Source organism: Pleurodeles waltl, chromosome 9, assembly GCF_031143425.1.
Source record: "Pleurodeles waltl isolate 20211129_DDA chromosome 9, aPleWal1.hap1.20221129, whole genome shotgun sequence".
Taxonomy (NCBI): domain Eukaryota; kingdom Metazoa; phylum Chordata; class Amphibia; order Caudata; family Salamandridae; genus Pleurodeles; species Pleurodeles waltl.
Genome location: NC_090448.1, coordinates 21,864,028 through 21,881,323, shown reverse-complemented (window position 1 = coordinate 21,881,323; position 17,296 = coordinate 21,864,028). Strand labels below are relative to the sequence as shown.

Genomic DNA, 17,296 nt, shown 5'->3' with positions numbered 1-17,296 from the left:
CACGCGATCCAGCAAACACCCTTCCCCACTTGGTACCTCCTGGAGGTTCCAAACATAACATTCCTCCTCAACCATAAACAAAACAAACTATGGACGAAAAACTAAACATGCCCACAGGGATATAGCGTTGGCCAGGCCAACACAGTATGGCTGTCCATAAGAACAACACCCCAGACCAAAACTTGGGTGATACACTTCTCCAACGTGCGGCTGTATGACCTCTAACAAAACCCCGCTTACTCACAAACATAGTCTCTCAGTCTCTCGGGGAGTGTCAGGCGAGATCGCAGATTGTACCTGCCCAGGCCACTTCTTCGGGTTGCTTCCGAGTTACTGCCCTCCGCCGGTGCTTCTGCAGGTACGTCGTCCTGGTTCGGGACAGGGGACCCTGGCGTTGTGTTTTTTTTGTGCTGCCAGTCCCTCTCCCATCTGCAAGTTGCCACTCGCCAGCCAGTGTTCAGCGGTGCCACCGACTCTCCCAAACTCGCATTCTCCTTCCTCGTGATCACTGTTATTTCCGCTCTCTTGATGATCCACTGGAGCTCCATGATATCTTTTGAAACATGAGATGTTCCTCGTGACCACTTCATCACCTTTCGTGACAGTCACTAGGGTTCCCTTCACTCGGGTAACTGCCCACATTCCGGACTCGAAACGAGTTTTGAACTTGCTCCCTGGACGTCGGTTCTTCATTAGCACCACATCCCCTATGTTCAGACTTCTTGGACGAGCTCTCCTTTTCTTTGACATCCGCTCATTGTATACCTGTCTTTGTCTCAGCCTTGTTTCCACTCGTTCTTGCCTGGTTTTACCCAGTCCCGGCTTCTCTGCCATTGTTTCCGCTTGGGGAATGGTGTCCCTCACTTCTCGTTGCATGCACATATGGCTCGGAGATACCCCTGTTGTACTGTGTGGCGTCAGGCGATATTCCCTCAAAAATTCAAAAATAGCACAGTCTATATTCCTTCCTCTCACTACCGCAATCCTTAGTACTTTGTTTAGAGTCCTCATAAATCTTTCCACCTCTCCATTGGCTTGAGGCCATCGCGGTGTAATTTTTCTGTGCTGAATCGCATGAGATGCCAAATATGCTGCAAACTCGTGGCTGGAGAATGGGGGACCATTATCGGTTCTCAGTTCTTGTATGATCCCGTGCGTAGCCATTATTTTCTCCAAACATGGTATTACCTTGTCAGTGACCGTAGATTCCAACAACTCTACTTCAGGATATTTTGAAAAATCATCAATGACTACTAGCATGTGTCTTCCATCCGGCAAGTTTCCCAGATCTGCACTGGCTCTCTGCCAGGGTGTTGATGGAATCGATTCTGTAATGATGGGTGGTGGTGGATCCGCCGGCCCTACTAACTGACATACATGGCACCTTTGTATAGTCCTCTCCACCCAACCATCCAAATCTGGGAACCACACCTTGCTTCTTAATCTGGCCTTAGTTTTCACCATGCCTTGGTGGGCGGCATGGGCCAAATCCACAGTTCTTTGCCTTAGGCTGCCAGGAATGACAAGTCGACTTCCGCGCAATAGGCAGTTTTCCGACGATACCGCCAACTCCTGCCGGACTCTGAAGAGCGCTTGGAGCGTGTTATTTGCTTCTTCAGTCCTCAAAGCCAAATTTTGCTTCAACAAATGCCACTTTCCATTACTGACGCAAGACATTGTTAGCTGCAAGACCTCATCTTCCTTTGTCGCGTCCTGTATCTCCTTCAAAGACATTGGCAGTGGCCGAGATCTCTCTACTATCATCCTAACATACTCCTCTGTGTTCTCCGTTTCCTCTTCTTCCGATACAGTGGTCGATCTTGCATGTCGGGACAGATAGTCTGCAGGATTCTGGGCTCCTGGCCGATATACCACCGAGAACTGATATCCCTGTAGCTGAAGGATCCATTTTTCAATTCTCGGTGGAGGCTGTGAAACTGTTTGATTGAATAATGGTATCAGTGGCTTGTGATCCGTGTATACCACGAATGGGTGACCATAGATGTACAGATGGTAGTGTCTACAGGCCCAGTTGACTGCCAGCGCCTCTTTCTCTATGTGTGAATACCGTTGTTCTGTGGTCGTCAGTGCTCGGCTGGCATATGCTACTGGTGCCCATGCACCCTCATTATCTCTCTGGGACAGTACTGCTCCCAGACCAATCGGGCTGGCATCCACTGACAGTTCTGTTTCTTTTGCTGGATCGAAAAAAACCAACGTTGTTTCTGCCGATAGTGCCTGCTTCGTGTCTTGAAATGCCATTTCGTGTGTTTCATTCCACTCCCACGGGGTATGAGCCTTTGTTAACTCCCGTAGTGGGGCAGTGAGGGAGGTCAAGTTCGAGATGAATCTCCCGCAGTATGTTACCATCCCCAAAAAACTACGAACTCCTGTGACTGATGTAGGGGGAGGTGCCGATTTTATGTCCGCCACTTTTCCTGGATCAGGTCGAACTCCTTTTTCGGAGAAATGATATCCGAAAAAGGCAATATCCCTTCTCAGAAATTCACACTTTTCACGATGCAGTGTCAAACCATTTGATCGCAATCTTTGGAATACCGATCTCAGCCTCTTCAGGTGTGTTTCCACCGTGGGCGCATGTACCAAGATGTCGTCACTCACATTGATGACTCCTTCGAGGCCAGCCAAAACACCTCTTATGGTATCCTGGAATACTTCTGCCGCACTGGCAATCCCAAAACTCAGGCGTCTGTATCTTCTGAGTCCCACATGGGTTGAGAACGTGGTGATGGCTCGCGACTCCGGAGCCAACATGATCTGATGATATCCAGCCCTTAAGTCCATTTTTGAAAACCATTTGGAACCACTGAGCTCTGCCACGATGTCATCCACCGTAGGCGTTAGGTGACGTTCCCTCCGGATTGCCACGTTTGGGAGGCGCATATCTACACATATGCGTACCTCCCCTGGTTGCTTTGGTTTTCTGGTGACCACAATAGGGGATACCCATGGGGTTGGTCCTTCCACCTTTTCGATGATATCCGCTTCTTCCAGTTTCTTCAATTCTGCCTCAACCTGAGGGCGGAGATGAAAGGCTATGCGTCGGTGTTTTAGCGCAACTGGTTCTATGGACTTGTCAATGTGTAGTTTTATTTGACGGTCTTTCAGGCATCCAATCCCCTGAAATAAATCAGCATACTCTTCTTGTAAACTCTCCAACTCCCCTATGTGTATGCTGAACGCAAAAACCACCAGTTTCAGCGCTTCCGCTGTGCGGCAGCTGAGTAGCATCCCCGTCCCTATCTTGGTGACATACACTTTGGCTTGTACGGTTACATCCTCGTGATTGATATCTGTCACGAAAACTCCGGCCATTGGGAGAGGTCTGGTTGACCCAAAAGCAAACACTTTTACTGTTGTGTGCCGTAGAGCAGGACGATGCCGCATTTGGTCAAACGTTGACTGTGCCAGTATGTTAATTGAAGCTCCCGTGTCAATAAGAGCTGTCACTTGGTGTCCCGCTATTTGTACTTTGCATTTCGGAATTTTTTTTCGACTTTTGCAACCTGGTTCAGCTGTGTGAATAATGTATACTGTCCCTTCTGGCTCATCATCATCCATGTCCGGACTTAGGTCAGGTGGTTGTACTGTCTTTATTCCCTGACTTGTCTTTTGTCTGTCATCTTTTGCTCTCGTGTTTGACCGACAGACCTTTGCGAAATGATTCAGTTTTTGGCAGTTTGCGCACTGCTTTCCCAAGGCTGGGCATTTACCTTGGTGTGGAAATGTTCCTCCGCACATGTAGCATGCTCGGTTTGTGCCTGTCGGTCTTGTCTTGTCCTTTCTTTTTGTCGTGGTGCCTGAGGCAATGACATTTATTGGTTCTGTTTTTATGGTCTGTGCGAGCGCCGATTCCATGTGTGCTGCTCTTACCCTCGACAACTCCTTCGACCTGCCCATCGTTAGCATGTTGGCCATTGTCATGCCTGGGGTCTGAAGTATATGTTCTCTCAGTTTCGTTGAGTGGCATCCTTGTATGAACTGCGCTCTTATTTCATCCTCCGGGTCAGGTAAAGTGCATGTGCTTGCCAGTTCCTTTAACCTTGCATAGTACGTGTCTACCGACTCATCTGCGTGCTGTCTGGCTTGTCGTAATAGAAAACGTTCATAGTCAGGATTTGCCATTGGTTGAAAATAAACTGTTATCGCCCTTTTTAGGGTTCTGTACGTGAATGGTGGTCCTTCTTCAGTCACTGTCTTGCTAATCTTGTGTAGCATCGCTCCGCCCATATGAAGAAGCATCGGTCTTTGCCTATCTGGGTCTAGTGCAACAGCTGCAAAATAGTTCTCTAGACGCTCCACCCAGGATTTCCATTTGGCGGTTTGCGCTGATGGGGGCCCTTCCATAATAAAAGGCTCTATGACTGGAAAAGTGGCCATTCTTTCTCTTTGCTCCTTTGTCCGCCCCTTGTATATATCGTTCCTCCCTATGCTGTGGCTTGTGCTTGTTTCCCTCTTCTTTTATTTTATTTATTCTTGATAAACGTTTTTTTTTTTATTTATTTTTTTATGATGATGAGAGATTCTTTTCTGATGTTTGTCTGGCGTTATGTCCCTCTTTTATATTTTTTTTTTCATGCTTGTGGCCCCCCTCTCCTTTCTGTAATGGTGCTCGCTTTTCCTTGACGATTTGCAGCTCTCTCCTCACCTTTTTTTTGTTGCTGCCGCGCTGCCTGCCTGTCTCTGGACGCCAACCGGGGACGGGAGAACGTGCGCTTTCCGTGCGCGCGTCTTCCTGTATCACCCGCGTCGCTCCGTTGACACGGAGATCCCCGTGCTGAGCCTCCGCCTTTTTGCTGCGGTCCTCCCGACTCCCGTCGTCGTGTTGGGCCCGTCACAGCGCGAAGGTGCTGCCGTGCAGGGGCTAGCCTGCCGCTCTGCACTCCACGTGAGTTCTTTTCCTTTTGGTACCCTCGTCGCCAATTTTGTTATATATTGTATAGGGTGGGTCACACCCGCCTTCAGCTTGCCAATGACTCCCGCACTCGGACGGTGTGCAGGCCTGGGGAATTGTAAAATTACATACACGCACACATGGTTGGTTTCATCGGCTCCCGGACTCCCTGGCGCAACGCCAACCCGGTCTTTTTATTAACTCTCGCCCCGCGTACGGGGCTCAACCACAAATCCCCTGGGAGCAGGGGTAACCACTGGCTGCATCGCGTTACACAACACGCGATCCAGCAAACACCCCTCCCCACTTGGTACCTCCTGGAGGTTCCAAACATAACAACAGGGTCTTCGGAGGGGGATCAGTGATGCACATGTCGGTGCCACAGGCTTCAGTGGCCATGAGGGACACAGAGACCCCCATCACCCCCCCCCACCAGCCCCCAAGCCCTACCTTGGGGATGCCTTGTGGGGGAGGGGGAGCAAAGGGCTCTGAAGGATGATTCTACCATCCAGCCCCCCAGCATGATTTGCTGCTGCGGCGAAATAATGCTCAGGGGACGTTGTGCCCGACTCTGAACTACGCAAGGAAAAAATATTCCACTCCACGAATATTGAAATATTTCATAGGTTTTGATTCAGAGCGGATAATAATCAGGTTTTTGATTAAACATATTTGATTAATTGCACTTCGGAATTCCCGTAATCTCCAGCTTGAGACTGCCAAATCTTCTCAGTGAGCCACAGGCTGCCTTCACCTGGGGAGGCGCAGAGGCCTGTTCCAGGGCTGCGTTCAGCTCCCAGCCCACTCCTGTCTGCACCGAGAAGCAGACCTCCTGGGGAGAGCTCCGGTGAGGGGTGCCTGATGGAGGGGGGTGTTTACAGGGGTCCCAACAGAGCTTCACTTCTCATCTTAGGCGAGGCCAGAGGCAACCCACATACCGTAGAGAGGCAACCGGTGCCCCCTGGTCCATGGGGCACATGGATGGCTGGATTCAGGTGCCCACAAGGGTAGCTCATTGTTCATGAGGCCTTAATCCAGACAAGGCTGGGCAGAGCCCAGAGGCAACCCACACACCGAGGAGAGACAGCATGTGCCCCTGGTCCATGGATGGATGGATTCAGGTGCCTACCAGGGTAGCTCCTTGGTCCTGAGGCCTTAATCCAGACAAGGCTGCGCAGAGCCCAGAGGCAATCCACACTGAGGAGAGAGAGCCTGTGCCCCGGTCCAAGTATGACAGGATTCAGGTGCCCACCAGGATAGATCCTTAGCCCTGAGGCCTTAATCCAGACAAGGCTTGGCAGAGCCCAGATGCAATCCACACACCAAAGAGAGGCAACCTGTGCCCCTGGTCCATGGATGGCAGGATTCAGGTGGCCACCAGGGTAGATCCTTAGCCCTGAGGCCTTAATCCAGACAAGGCTGGGCAGAGCCCAGAGGCAATCCACACTGAGGAGAGACAGCCTGTGCACCTGGTCCATGGATGGCTGGATTCAGGTGCCCACCAGGGTAGCTCCTTGGTCCTGAAGCCTAAATCCAGAGAAGGCTGGGCAGAGCCCAGAGGCAATCCACGCCGAAGAGAGGCAACCTGTGCCCCGGTCCATGGATGACAGGATTCAGGTGCCCACCAGGATAGATCCTTAGCCCCGAGGCCTTAATCCAGACAAGGCTGGGCAGAGCCTAGAGGTAATCCACACACCGAAGAGAGGCTAACTGTGCCCCTGGTCCATGGATGGCAGGATTCAGGTGCCCACCAGGGTAGATCGTTAGTCCTGAGGCTTTAATGCAGACAAGGCCGGGCAGAGCCCAGGTGCAACCCAAACACCGAAGAAAGGCAGCCTGTTCCCTTTGACATCATTTAAGGGTCGCAGCTGCGACCCCTGGCTTACCCCTTGCTACACCTGGCACTTCTCTTGCGACCCCTGGCCTCAGGGGAAACAAAGGCAGTACCTTTCACTGAGAAGTTAAACTCTCCGATAGCCGAAGGTAAATAAAAAACAAACTTGGGATCTTTTTATTTCTTTAAGCAGGTGCTCCAGGCTGGGGGATAGAAAGCAGCTGAAACTTGTCACTGTTTCACACTGTCAGCCGGCAGTAGGCTCGTCAAGCGCTTGCAGGCCCCAAGCTCTGCTAAGCACTGTAGGTGTTGTCCTGCAGATGGGGCTGTAGCAGTTCATAGTTTGTCTTTTCTGTTTACTTTTCCCATTTACTCTTATTCCTCGGGTGTGTGACCTCTCTCAGCACTACACAACGGCCGAGCGTTCACTTTGCCTATTTTTGACATTTTCTTATTTTTAATTTGCTCATGTGTGAGGTTTTACTCAAATTGTGCAATGTGGTTGACTGAAATATACAGCAAGAAAAGGCAAATTAAGCATCATCATGTGTGAACTTTCCGAGGTAGGGTTATGACTCCCTTTTGTAATTTTAATATAGGTTAAGCAATACTTAACAGTCACTGACGACATCAGAACCCTGATGGACAACGGTGAAACAGTCGCCCTCATTCTGCTCGACCTCTCGGCTGCCTTTGACACCGTCTGTCACCGCACCCTAATCACCCGCCTCCGCTCCACCGGAATCCAAGGCCAGGCCCTGGACTGGATCGCCTCCTTCCTCTCAAACCGTTCCCAAAGAGTTTACCTCCCTCCGTTTCGCTCAGAACCCACCGAGATCATCTGCGGCGTACCCAAAGGCTCATCACTCAGCCCGACACTCTTCAATGTCTACATGAGCCCCCTCGCCAACATCGTACGCAAGCACGACATCATCATCACCTCCTACGCCGACGACACGCAACTTATACTCTCCCTCACCAAGAACCTCGCCAGCGCCAAGACCAACCTAAAAGAGGGTATGAAGGACATCGCAGATTGGATGAGGCTCAGCCGCCTAAAGCTGAACTCTGAAAAAACGGAAGTCCTCATCCTCGGCAACACCCCGTCCGCCTGGGACGACTCCTGGTGGCCCACAGCCCTCGGCACCGCACCGACCCCCACAGACCACGCCCGCAACCTCGGCTTCATCTTGGACCCTCTTCTCACCATGACCAAGCAAGTCAACGCCGTGTCATCCGCCTGCTTCCTCACCCTCCGCATGCTCCGCAAGATCTTCCGCTGGATCCCCGCCGACACCAGAAAAACCGTGACCCACGCCCTCGTCACGAGCCGCCTGGACTACGGCAACACCCTCTACGCCGGGACCACAGCCAAACTCCAAAATCGCCTGCAACGCATTCAAAACGCCTCGGCCCGCCTCATCCTCGACATACCCCGCAGCAGCCACATCTCCGCACACCTGAGACACCTGCACTGGCTCCCTGTCAGCAAAAGGATCACCTTCCGACTTCTCACCCACGCACACAAAGCCCTCCACGACAAGGGACCGGAATACCTCAACAGACGCCTCAGCTTCTACGTCCCCACCCGCCTCCTCCGCTCCTCTGGCCTCGCACTCGCTGCTGTCCCTCGCATCTGCCGCTCCACGGCGGGTGGGAGATCTTTCTCCTTCCTGGCGGCCAAGACCTGGAACTCCCTCCCCACCAGCCTCAGGACCACCCAGGACCACTCCGCTTTCCGGAGACTCCTAAAGACCTGGCTGTTCGAGCAGCGATAACCCCCCCTTTTTCCCCTAGCGCCTTGAGACCCGCACGGGTGAGTAGCGCGCTTTATAAATGTTAATGATTTGATTTGATTTGATTACATAGTGCTTTGTCTAACTGATGAGAAGCCAAAGCACACAGGGCATTGATAGTATGATACACAGCGTGGGAGTACTTGGCTGAAACAGTGGTCAGTTGCCACGAGCCTTACTTGGAATTGATTGTTTGTTCTCATAGCTGCCAACTTTCCCAGGTCCAAGCATGATGTGCTGCGCCAGTCCAGATTTTTTTCCTCTGAGTTCTGGGATTTGTAGTCATGTTTTATAATGGAATAAACCGGACAACAAGTACCGGAATCAAAAGGAAAAACCTGGACTGGAGCCGCACATCAAGCATGGACCTGGGAAACTTGGCAGGGCTGTGTTCCATGGGCATGACCAGAGTGGTGCTTTTTCAGCGGTGTGTGAAATTCTGTGTCAAAGGTGTGGTGATGTCACTTCTAATGATGCCACCGGGTCAAAGGTGACATGATGTCACTTTGGCTAGCCCAGGTATTTTTGTGAATCGACGCCCATGCCTTTGCCCCTGGTCTATGGGTGGGAGGATTGAAATACCCACTAGGGTAGCTCCGTGAGCCTGAGGCTGTGATCCAGGCAAGGCTGGGCAGAAGCCAGAGACAACTCATACACCAGAGAAAGGCAACCTGTGCCCCAGCTGCACAGATGGCAGGATTCAGGTGGCCACCAGGGCAGCTCCCTGGGTTTGTTGTACGACCATCTAAGGCCATGATCCAGGGTACGGCTCACTGGAAGCTATAGATAACAAAGGCAGCCTGCCTCAATGGGATCCTGGTGTGGGGTGGCCCCATGATCTCACTAGAACAATACTCCACTCTCGACCTGGCTACAGGAGACATGCAAGCTGCACGACCATAGGAGCCGCAAGACACAAGGAAATCGCTGTAAATCCCATACTTGCAATGGTGGGCTTCACATAATACGTAGAGCTGTTTGAGGAGCCACCATGCCAGTGATGCATACACAATCGGCTGCTTAGCCCCGTGCTGGTATTGCTACTCAAACAATAAAAAAATAAATAAATCATCATTGGCAATATGCGGTGCTACTTCAAGGAACGACATGCTGGGAAATTCATCAATCAGTAAATTGTATAGCACTTCCAGTCTCCTGGAAGGGTATCCAGGCGCTGGCAGGGGCGAGTTGATTAGCCAAATAGCCAGGTCTTCGGAGACTTTTGGAAATTGGTAAGAGGTGAGATAGTCTGGAGATGAAAGGGTAGCTCGTTCCATGTCTTTGCTGCTAGGTACGTGAAGGAGCGACCTCTGCACCTGCTACATCAGATGCACGGGATGAAGGTTAAGGAAAGTGAAATGAAGCAGGGGTGTCTGGTGCCTGATGGGAGTTCAGAAAGTGGTTGATGAAGGCGGGTCCACGGTTGTGTAGGGCCTTGACGTGTGGATCAGGAGCATGAACTGGCATCGTTTCTGTACAGGGAGTCAGTGGAGATCCCTGAGGTAGGGGGTGATGTGTGTCTATCTAAGAAGATCAAGGACGAGTCTGGCTACAGCGTCCTGTATGGTCTGTAGTCGTCCGAAGAGGTGAGCTGCGATCTCTGAGTAGAGACCGTTGCCATAGTCCAGTCAGCTGGAGATGAGGTCCTGGGTGACGGCACATCTTGAGCTTTGGAGTAGCCATTTGAATATCCTACGAAGTATGCAGGGGATGAAGAAGCAGGAGGAGGAGAGAGCTGACCTGATTCATCCAGGTTAGCTTGTTGTCCAGAATGATGCCGAGGGTCCGAGAGTGGTCCGTGTTTCTTACCACTAGTGTCTCAAAGGCCCTAAGAGTAGTTAACGAGGTCACATTCTTGAGGCTGACACTTCCCAGTGGTGACGAGGCTGAACAGCCAAGGCTCACTGTGGGAGGGGTGGATTTGCGGAAAAGGGGGAGAGAGGGGCAAGAGGTGCAGTTTGGAGATGCTGCAGTCTAAACTAACTCAGACTCAAATGTTCAGTCAGACTGATAACTTGTAAATGAAATGGCACTTGATTTGTATGTCAGCAAAACAGAACAGTTAAAATTAAGGGTATGAGACACCTGCCCAATTCTCTTTTAATTATGTAAACAAAATTTCTGAAAAAAATCTGGAAAATGAGATGAGATGGTTTTTAGCTCCATATTTTGGCGCAGAATGTATCCTTGTATTTATTTAGGATGGAAGAATGCATTTTGCGCAACAAAGTAGCCTAAAAATACAAATATCGTAAATAGTATCTGCTTGTGTTGTTTGTTTTGGCCAGTGCTTTTGCAAGAGGATTTTTCCCTGAAAGGACTTGAATTTAGATGACGAGGATTAATAACTTAATTTTGCGTAAGAAGAGTAATGCAGAACACTGGAAATTATGCACAATTTTACTGGGTTAAGAAAGATTTCTTCCTGGTCTAGTTAAAATCAAGCCAGACCTAAAAGCACAAAGGGTGCTTCATGAGGGAAGAGGTGCCAGGTGTAGACAAACAATAGAAGTTCAACATGAGATGCCCTGGTTATCTCATTCTTTTGGTTGCAAAGTGGAACAACTCAGTGGGTTGGAACATGTGCTGCAGAGTTTCCCACAAAACTTTTCAAAAATTCTAAAAGACAAATAAAGACCCGCCATCCCCATTTGTATTAAAATCTCACCCATGTGTAAAACGCGAGTCCAGGGTGCTGAAGGCTGGTTAACACAAAGTCTGATTGTCCATTTAACAAGTATGGGAGAGTGGGGTGGGAGAGGGGGTGACTGAGTATAGTCACATCTGGTTAGAAGTCTCTTCGAGGGACTGGGGTTCTGGATGGTAAAATTACCCATAACAATGTCCTCTGCTGGTATTAACGTTCAGGGCCCCTTACCCCACAACTGGGTGATCACAGTCAAGATTATCTGCAGTGGAGACATCCACAGGTCAAGGTGCAATCATGGACCCACAAGTTTAAACACTAGTGAATGGGAGTAGGTCAGGGCCAATCACAGCTTTACATATGCATTTGTCTCTAATGAAAGAGCTAGAAGGGGCATGAACAGGATTTCCAGGATCAGAGAAACCAACAGGACCCTACCCAAGAACTCCGGGGAAGAGGAAAGGTGCCCATGGTTCGCTGTGGATGTATTTGGGCAGGTTGGGATCTCCTGTGGGATGAATGATCTTGTGGACTCAGTAGACATTCAGTTTAGGAATGATTCTTTGCAGCTCCTTGATCTAAGATGGAGCAGTTACTTCTTGAAATGGTTTAAGTCAGCTTGACTCTAGGGGCCTTGACTTCTATGACTCAGCTCCCTGAGGTGTCAGATAAGTTGTGTATTGGGTCTTGGTGATGGGCCTAGTCTACTCTTCACTCTGGGCAGGTCTATCCTTCTAAATTAGGGCCCAGCAGCAGTGCTTCCTCTGGAGGACACCAGCAGAGCTTGATCCTAGATAAGGCATCTCTCAGAGCCAGGGAAGGCAGTTTTCTCAAAGTTCAGACCCATAGAAGTTAATAGACATATTTATCCTGCTTCAGGAGAGTAACGAGAACCCAGAGACATCCTAAAGTTATGACTTTCTCAAATTTAAAGTGGCTTAGCCTTCCAGCATGAAGCATTTTCATGGGCCAACTCTTCTTGTCTTCTCTGGCTGGGAGTACGGCAACGAATGGTCCAAAAGGTGTTGGTTAGGGCCAAGTGGCCTTGGCCGAGGAGCTTCTGGTTCCTGGGGTAACAGCAATGCACCCCTTGTGCCAGGCAATGGGGCTTGGGTATCTCAATGTGCAAAAATTGTCTAAGCAGAGGAATGAAAGGAATAAGGAGTGAACCCTAATGGGCCTCTAAACCAAAGGGCCTGGAAAATCAGCGGCAACATCATGACGCCCACAGAGAGGGCAAAGACCGCGGGTAAGCGAGCTACCATTTTGTGTAAGTACACTAGTTGTGTCCTCAAAGAACACAGTGTTTACTACCCAGGTTCTCCTAACCATGCTATACGTGTGTAAATACACACAAAAGGCTTCAACCCACACATGGGAGCCAGCAAGGGCCCCAGTACTAGACTTCTACAAGGATTATACAGCAGAAGGAAGTAGATCGCCTCCCATCAGGGGTTCAGCAAAAAGGCACGAGCCCATGGACCATCATTCAGTCGCCAACAACTACCAGTTGTCAGACTACATGGAATGAGTGAGCTGAACCCACTGCCTAACTAAGCGTGTTCTGGTGAACGCAGTGCTTAATCTGTACAGAAATTAGTGCCAGGGCCTTGTCAGGAGGCCATTTCCACTTGTGCCGCCCAGTGCCCTTGCCCGAGCCTCCAATTACAGTATCAACACAGCTATCATCATCACACTCCTACAAGTGCGACAGTTCGGACTACTCGGCCCCCAAAGCTATAAGAATGGATTCAGTGGCAGGTAATGGTCATTTTTAATGTATATTGAATTAATAAAGAAGTGGTGTTGCGCTCATTTCTAAATTAGACAGACAGCGCCACCTTGTGGCAGACTGTCATAAGTGCCGGCGTTGACAACTAAGTGCGGGTGCCTAGTACCAGAAAACACCGGCTCAAATTAAGCAGTGGTTGAATATCACCAGAATCACGGAACACTTTCAGATTGTGGGTCTCTCAGGGGAAGCAACATAGACAGGACTGCACAGCTTTCTAAAGACAGGTTTGGTCTTCAGTAGTTGGATGGAAGTTGCATCGGGAAAGCCAGAAGCCACGCGTTGTCGTTAGTTTAATGTTGCCCTTCTTTTGCACGCCATAACCCTTCAAGCATAGCAACGGCTCCACAACAACAATGCCAAAGCAGGGCAAAATATGTCCGTGATCGTTGAAAGATACCTATGTTTATCGAACAAAGCCATGTCTTGGATTCCAAAACCTCATTCCAACAGTCATGAGCCATTGTGCAACAGTTTGGGAAATGGTTTGTACATTGGTGGGTCTATTCTACTGGTGGCTGGTTGCCTACTGGTGGCTGCCTACTGGTGGCAAGTCTGTCTTTTATGTCTTTGGTTAATCTCACATTCACTGACATCCTCTTCTTGAGATCGCTGGTGGTATTTGGAAAGAAACTGTAGGAATATGGTGCTGATAACCCATTTCAACCGGGCTGATAAGATTGTGCTCATCCCAAGTAAGTGGAGTACATGGTTTATATTCCTTCACAAACTCCACCAAAATATGAAATTCGGAATTTCCTACTGTTAGAGCCAAGGGGCCTGATTCAAAAAGGTAACCAAAAAGTTAGACCAAAAGTCTAACTTTACCTTTGTGAATCAGGCCCATTACGTCCACCTTTTCCTTACAGCACCCCATTTCCCCCAGTGTTTGTAAAGTTCTTGAGAGAGACCCCTCCACACCCCTCCTGCAGAGTTTGGGCTCACCTGCTGTGCACGCTCCATTCATGCAGATTGGGGGCTGGGAGGACAGCATTGGCCAAGGCTCCATCTGAGTGCCAGTCCAGCCCCAGTGCAGAGGGAGGGAATGCACTTTCTTTTTACCTGCAGGAGGCTCATGGTCACATGATGAACCACGTGTCTACCGTGCTGGTAACAGCATGTGCATTTAGGACATGCAGAACCACTCATGCATTAATATGTTTGGAGAAACATCTACAAAAGCAGCCAGAAAATGTGCACATTCCACACATGGAAAGGTGCTGTCCAGCCACCAGGCGCTCAGGTAACAGTATTTGCCTCGTCAATGGCTCAGTTCAGACCAGGCTTCCTCGGTAGGGGTCGCTGCCACGCGCAGGACCAGTGCAGCGAGTCCCTGTACGACTCTGAGAAGCGTAATGTTCCAAGTGACAAACTGGGTCCTTCTCCGAGCAGTGACGAGGGAGTGATTAAAAGGTGTGACACTAAACTGCCCAGGCTTGAAGGGCATGCAGGCTTTCCTTACTGGTGGCGCCACTGTGGACGCACACTCCCTCCCTACCCCCTAAATCTGAATTTTGGGTTTCCAGTCACTGTACGCGGCAGCTTTACACATCAGCCGCAGTCTGTTGTGGAAATGTCAGCTCCATTTGGGCATGCACACATTAATCCATCACCTAGCCGAATAAAGCCAATTACACCTGTAGCGTACTTCAACGAACGATATAGCGTCAAGACGTTTGCTTACTGGTGAGTGAACATTCAGAGAAACCTGGGAGATGGTCGACTATGGAGGAACTAACAGAATGTTGACAAATCTTGAGCACCCTTGTAGGGCCAGAACCCTGCTTGAAGCAGAAGAATATACTGAGTAGCGTGTACCTTAGAAGGTACCGTGGGTGGAGCATTTTTTGATGTATGTGAAGTTATGGGGGACATATATCTGGTGAGATCCTAAATAGAAGTTCTTCTTAGTTGACAACTACAACGATGATGGTCGTGAGGTTGTACTAAGTTTTGAAGGATCGTTGAGGATGTTGCAAGCCAACACATGCGCGCACATCTTTATGGATAGGCTTGCTTGCTACCATGATCGGTGAAACGCAAGGCTTAGGCTCATCACCTGTGCAATTATTTGCAAACCTTCCATCTTCTGGAGGAAGCAGTGAAGCTTCAAAAGGACTTAAAATGAGATTCTCGAAGGGGAAAGGATGCCAGGCTGGACATTTCACTCAATGCAAAGTCAGATCTGTTTCTTCACTTGACTCATCCCAGTAAAAGTTCAGGGAGGTCAACTAGGGAATTCTGGACTCTGTCATTCTCCAAACAATCCACGTGGAAGAGATGGAGTTATGTGGCTGTGACTGCAACATTTCGAAGAACAGCCTCTCAAAATAGCCAAGATAACGTAACAGTGTACGCAGAGCTCTCCAACCATCTCCTGCGGGAGGAGCCACATCAAAAATCTGAACTCTGCCTGCCAGATTTGAGCAGCCAGGTGGAAGTGGACCATGCAAGTATGACAGGCTGGAGGGAGCAGACAGCAAGAGAATTGTCTTGTTGCATACCACCTAGAACTTCTGTCATGATCTGGTCCTGTTGCAGCTAGTAGGACAGATGAAGTCTGAGATGAGGACTTTGTAAAGGGTGGAGAGGTGATGAAGGAGCCACAGTGGGGTGGAAATTAAACATTTAAATACTGAAGCAGGCTTGCAGTCCAAAGAAACCAGCCAACCGAGTCACTCCATGTAGCTAAAAACCCATGCAAATTGTAATCGTTATATACATGCAGCAAGAAAAAAAAAAAAAAAAAAAAAAAAAATAACACAAGAAGTCTAGATCTGTGCCACAGTTCATGCCACAAATAAAATGACTGATATTATTGCTTTAATGCCTGCAGGTGTACAGTCACCTATTTGTACATAAAGTATACATAAGTAAAGGTTATTTATTCAACCTAAGCGTTATTTTGTAGATTGTTGGCACCCACCTTCTTGAAGTTGTTGACAAGGTGCCTGCAGGTCTGGCAGGGCTCCTGCTTGGAGATCCCAGGATGCAGCAGAAAGAGAAGGGCTCCCAGGAGGGCACAGACCTCCTGCAGGCCAGACAGCCTTCCCCGCGCCATGTCGTTCACCAGGCCAGTGCTCCTTGGAAGCAGCAACCTGCAGGAAGAGAGGCAATCGTAAGAGTGAGGAGAGTAGTGTGGTCAGCTGGTAACCTTACAGTGCCACCAAGAGGGCAGAACTTTGGGGCAGATTTATGTTTCTGCACTAAATGTGATCACTAACAGCCTGTAGGATACTGCTAAGAGACATGTAACCCTACAGGATCTCTTTCAGGACGCAGTGGGCGGGGCCCCTGGACACATCTGCCTGACTAGATGACATTACTCTGTTAACTAATGTATGGGCCCCTCCCTGCAGAGTGAGTGGGCAGCCAAGGGCAATAACTGGGTCTCTTGAATCAGTGCCTATACTAAGAGAGAGCACCTGCCTAGGCTCATCTGTGGGTCAGACACACACAGCAGATGTATGGGACACACTGTTATATCTGGGTGCCTTCAATGACTTGGTAAACATTGACAGCCACCAGGAAACGAGGGGTCCCTCTGTACAGATTGAGAAGTAGAGGAGGCAGGATTGACACCCTAACTTACCTCTGAAGAGCTGGGACACTTGGGGGCCCTGTGCTTCCTGCCAAGAGAAACTGAGAACAAGCAGAATAAAGGGAACCAGAGGACCACAATGCCCTTGATGCTTATATGCGCTTTCAAGATGCGGAGAATGGTCCATGGTCCTTCTAAACATCTCAGAAGCCTGTGAGAGCATGTATGCTAAAGACTAGGCTTTAAGGAGGGGAACCTTGGGATGCTCCACAACACACCTTGTTGTTACATTTCATATGACCCACTTGTTGTTTAGCAGCTTTAGAAGAATCATTGTGTTTACTCTAGTGATGCGTCAGAGAATCCTGCTGTTTGCCCCAGTTGAACAATCCTCTGTGGCTTACAGTGTCATATCCCGCATTAAATGTCAACATGTTTGAGTGCTTGTAAGGAAATGCCTCCTTGGCATGGTTACCCCTTGACTTTTTGCCTTTGCTGATGCCAAGTTATGATTTGAAAGTATGCTGAGGCCTGCTAACCAGGCCCCAGTACCAGTGTTCTTTCCCTAAACTGTACCTTTGTCTCCACAATTGGCACAGACCTGGCACCCAGGTAAGTTCCTTGTAACTGGTACCAAGGGCCCTGATGCCAGGGAAGGTCTTTAAGGGCTGCAGCATGTCTTATGCCACCCTAGGGACCCCTCACTCAGCACAGACACACTGCTTGCCAGCTTGTGTGTGCTGGTGGGGAGAAAATGACGAAGTCGACATG

At 49.5% G+C, this 17,296-nt stretch overlaps 1 protein-coding gene across 1 annotated transcript in view; it reads right to left on the bottom strand.

Annotated features, from left to right (window-relative positions):
* The window catches only part of CRELD1 (cysteine rich with EGF like domains 1), a 91,977-nt gene that overhangs the window by 49,100 nt on the left and 25,581 nt on the right, over nucleotides 1-17,296 (bottom strand). Inside the window, exon 2 of the mRNA XM_069206161.1 lies at nucleotides 15,911-16,082. Within this exon, the coding sequence (XP_069062262.1) occupies nucleotides 15,911-16,045 (135 nt within the window). The 5' untranslated portion in view covers nucleotides 16,046-16,082. The remainder of the gene's footprint in view (nucleotides 1-15,910; nucleotides 16,083-17,296) is intronic.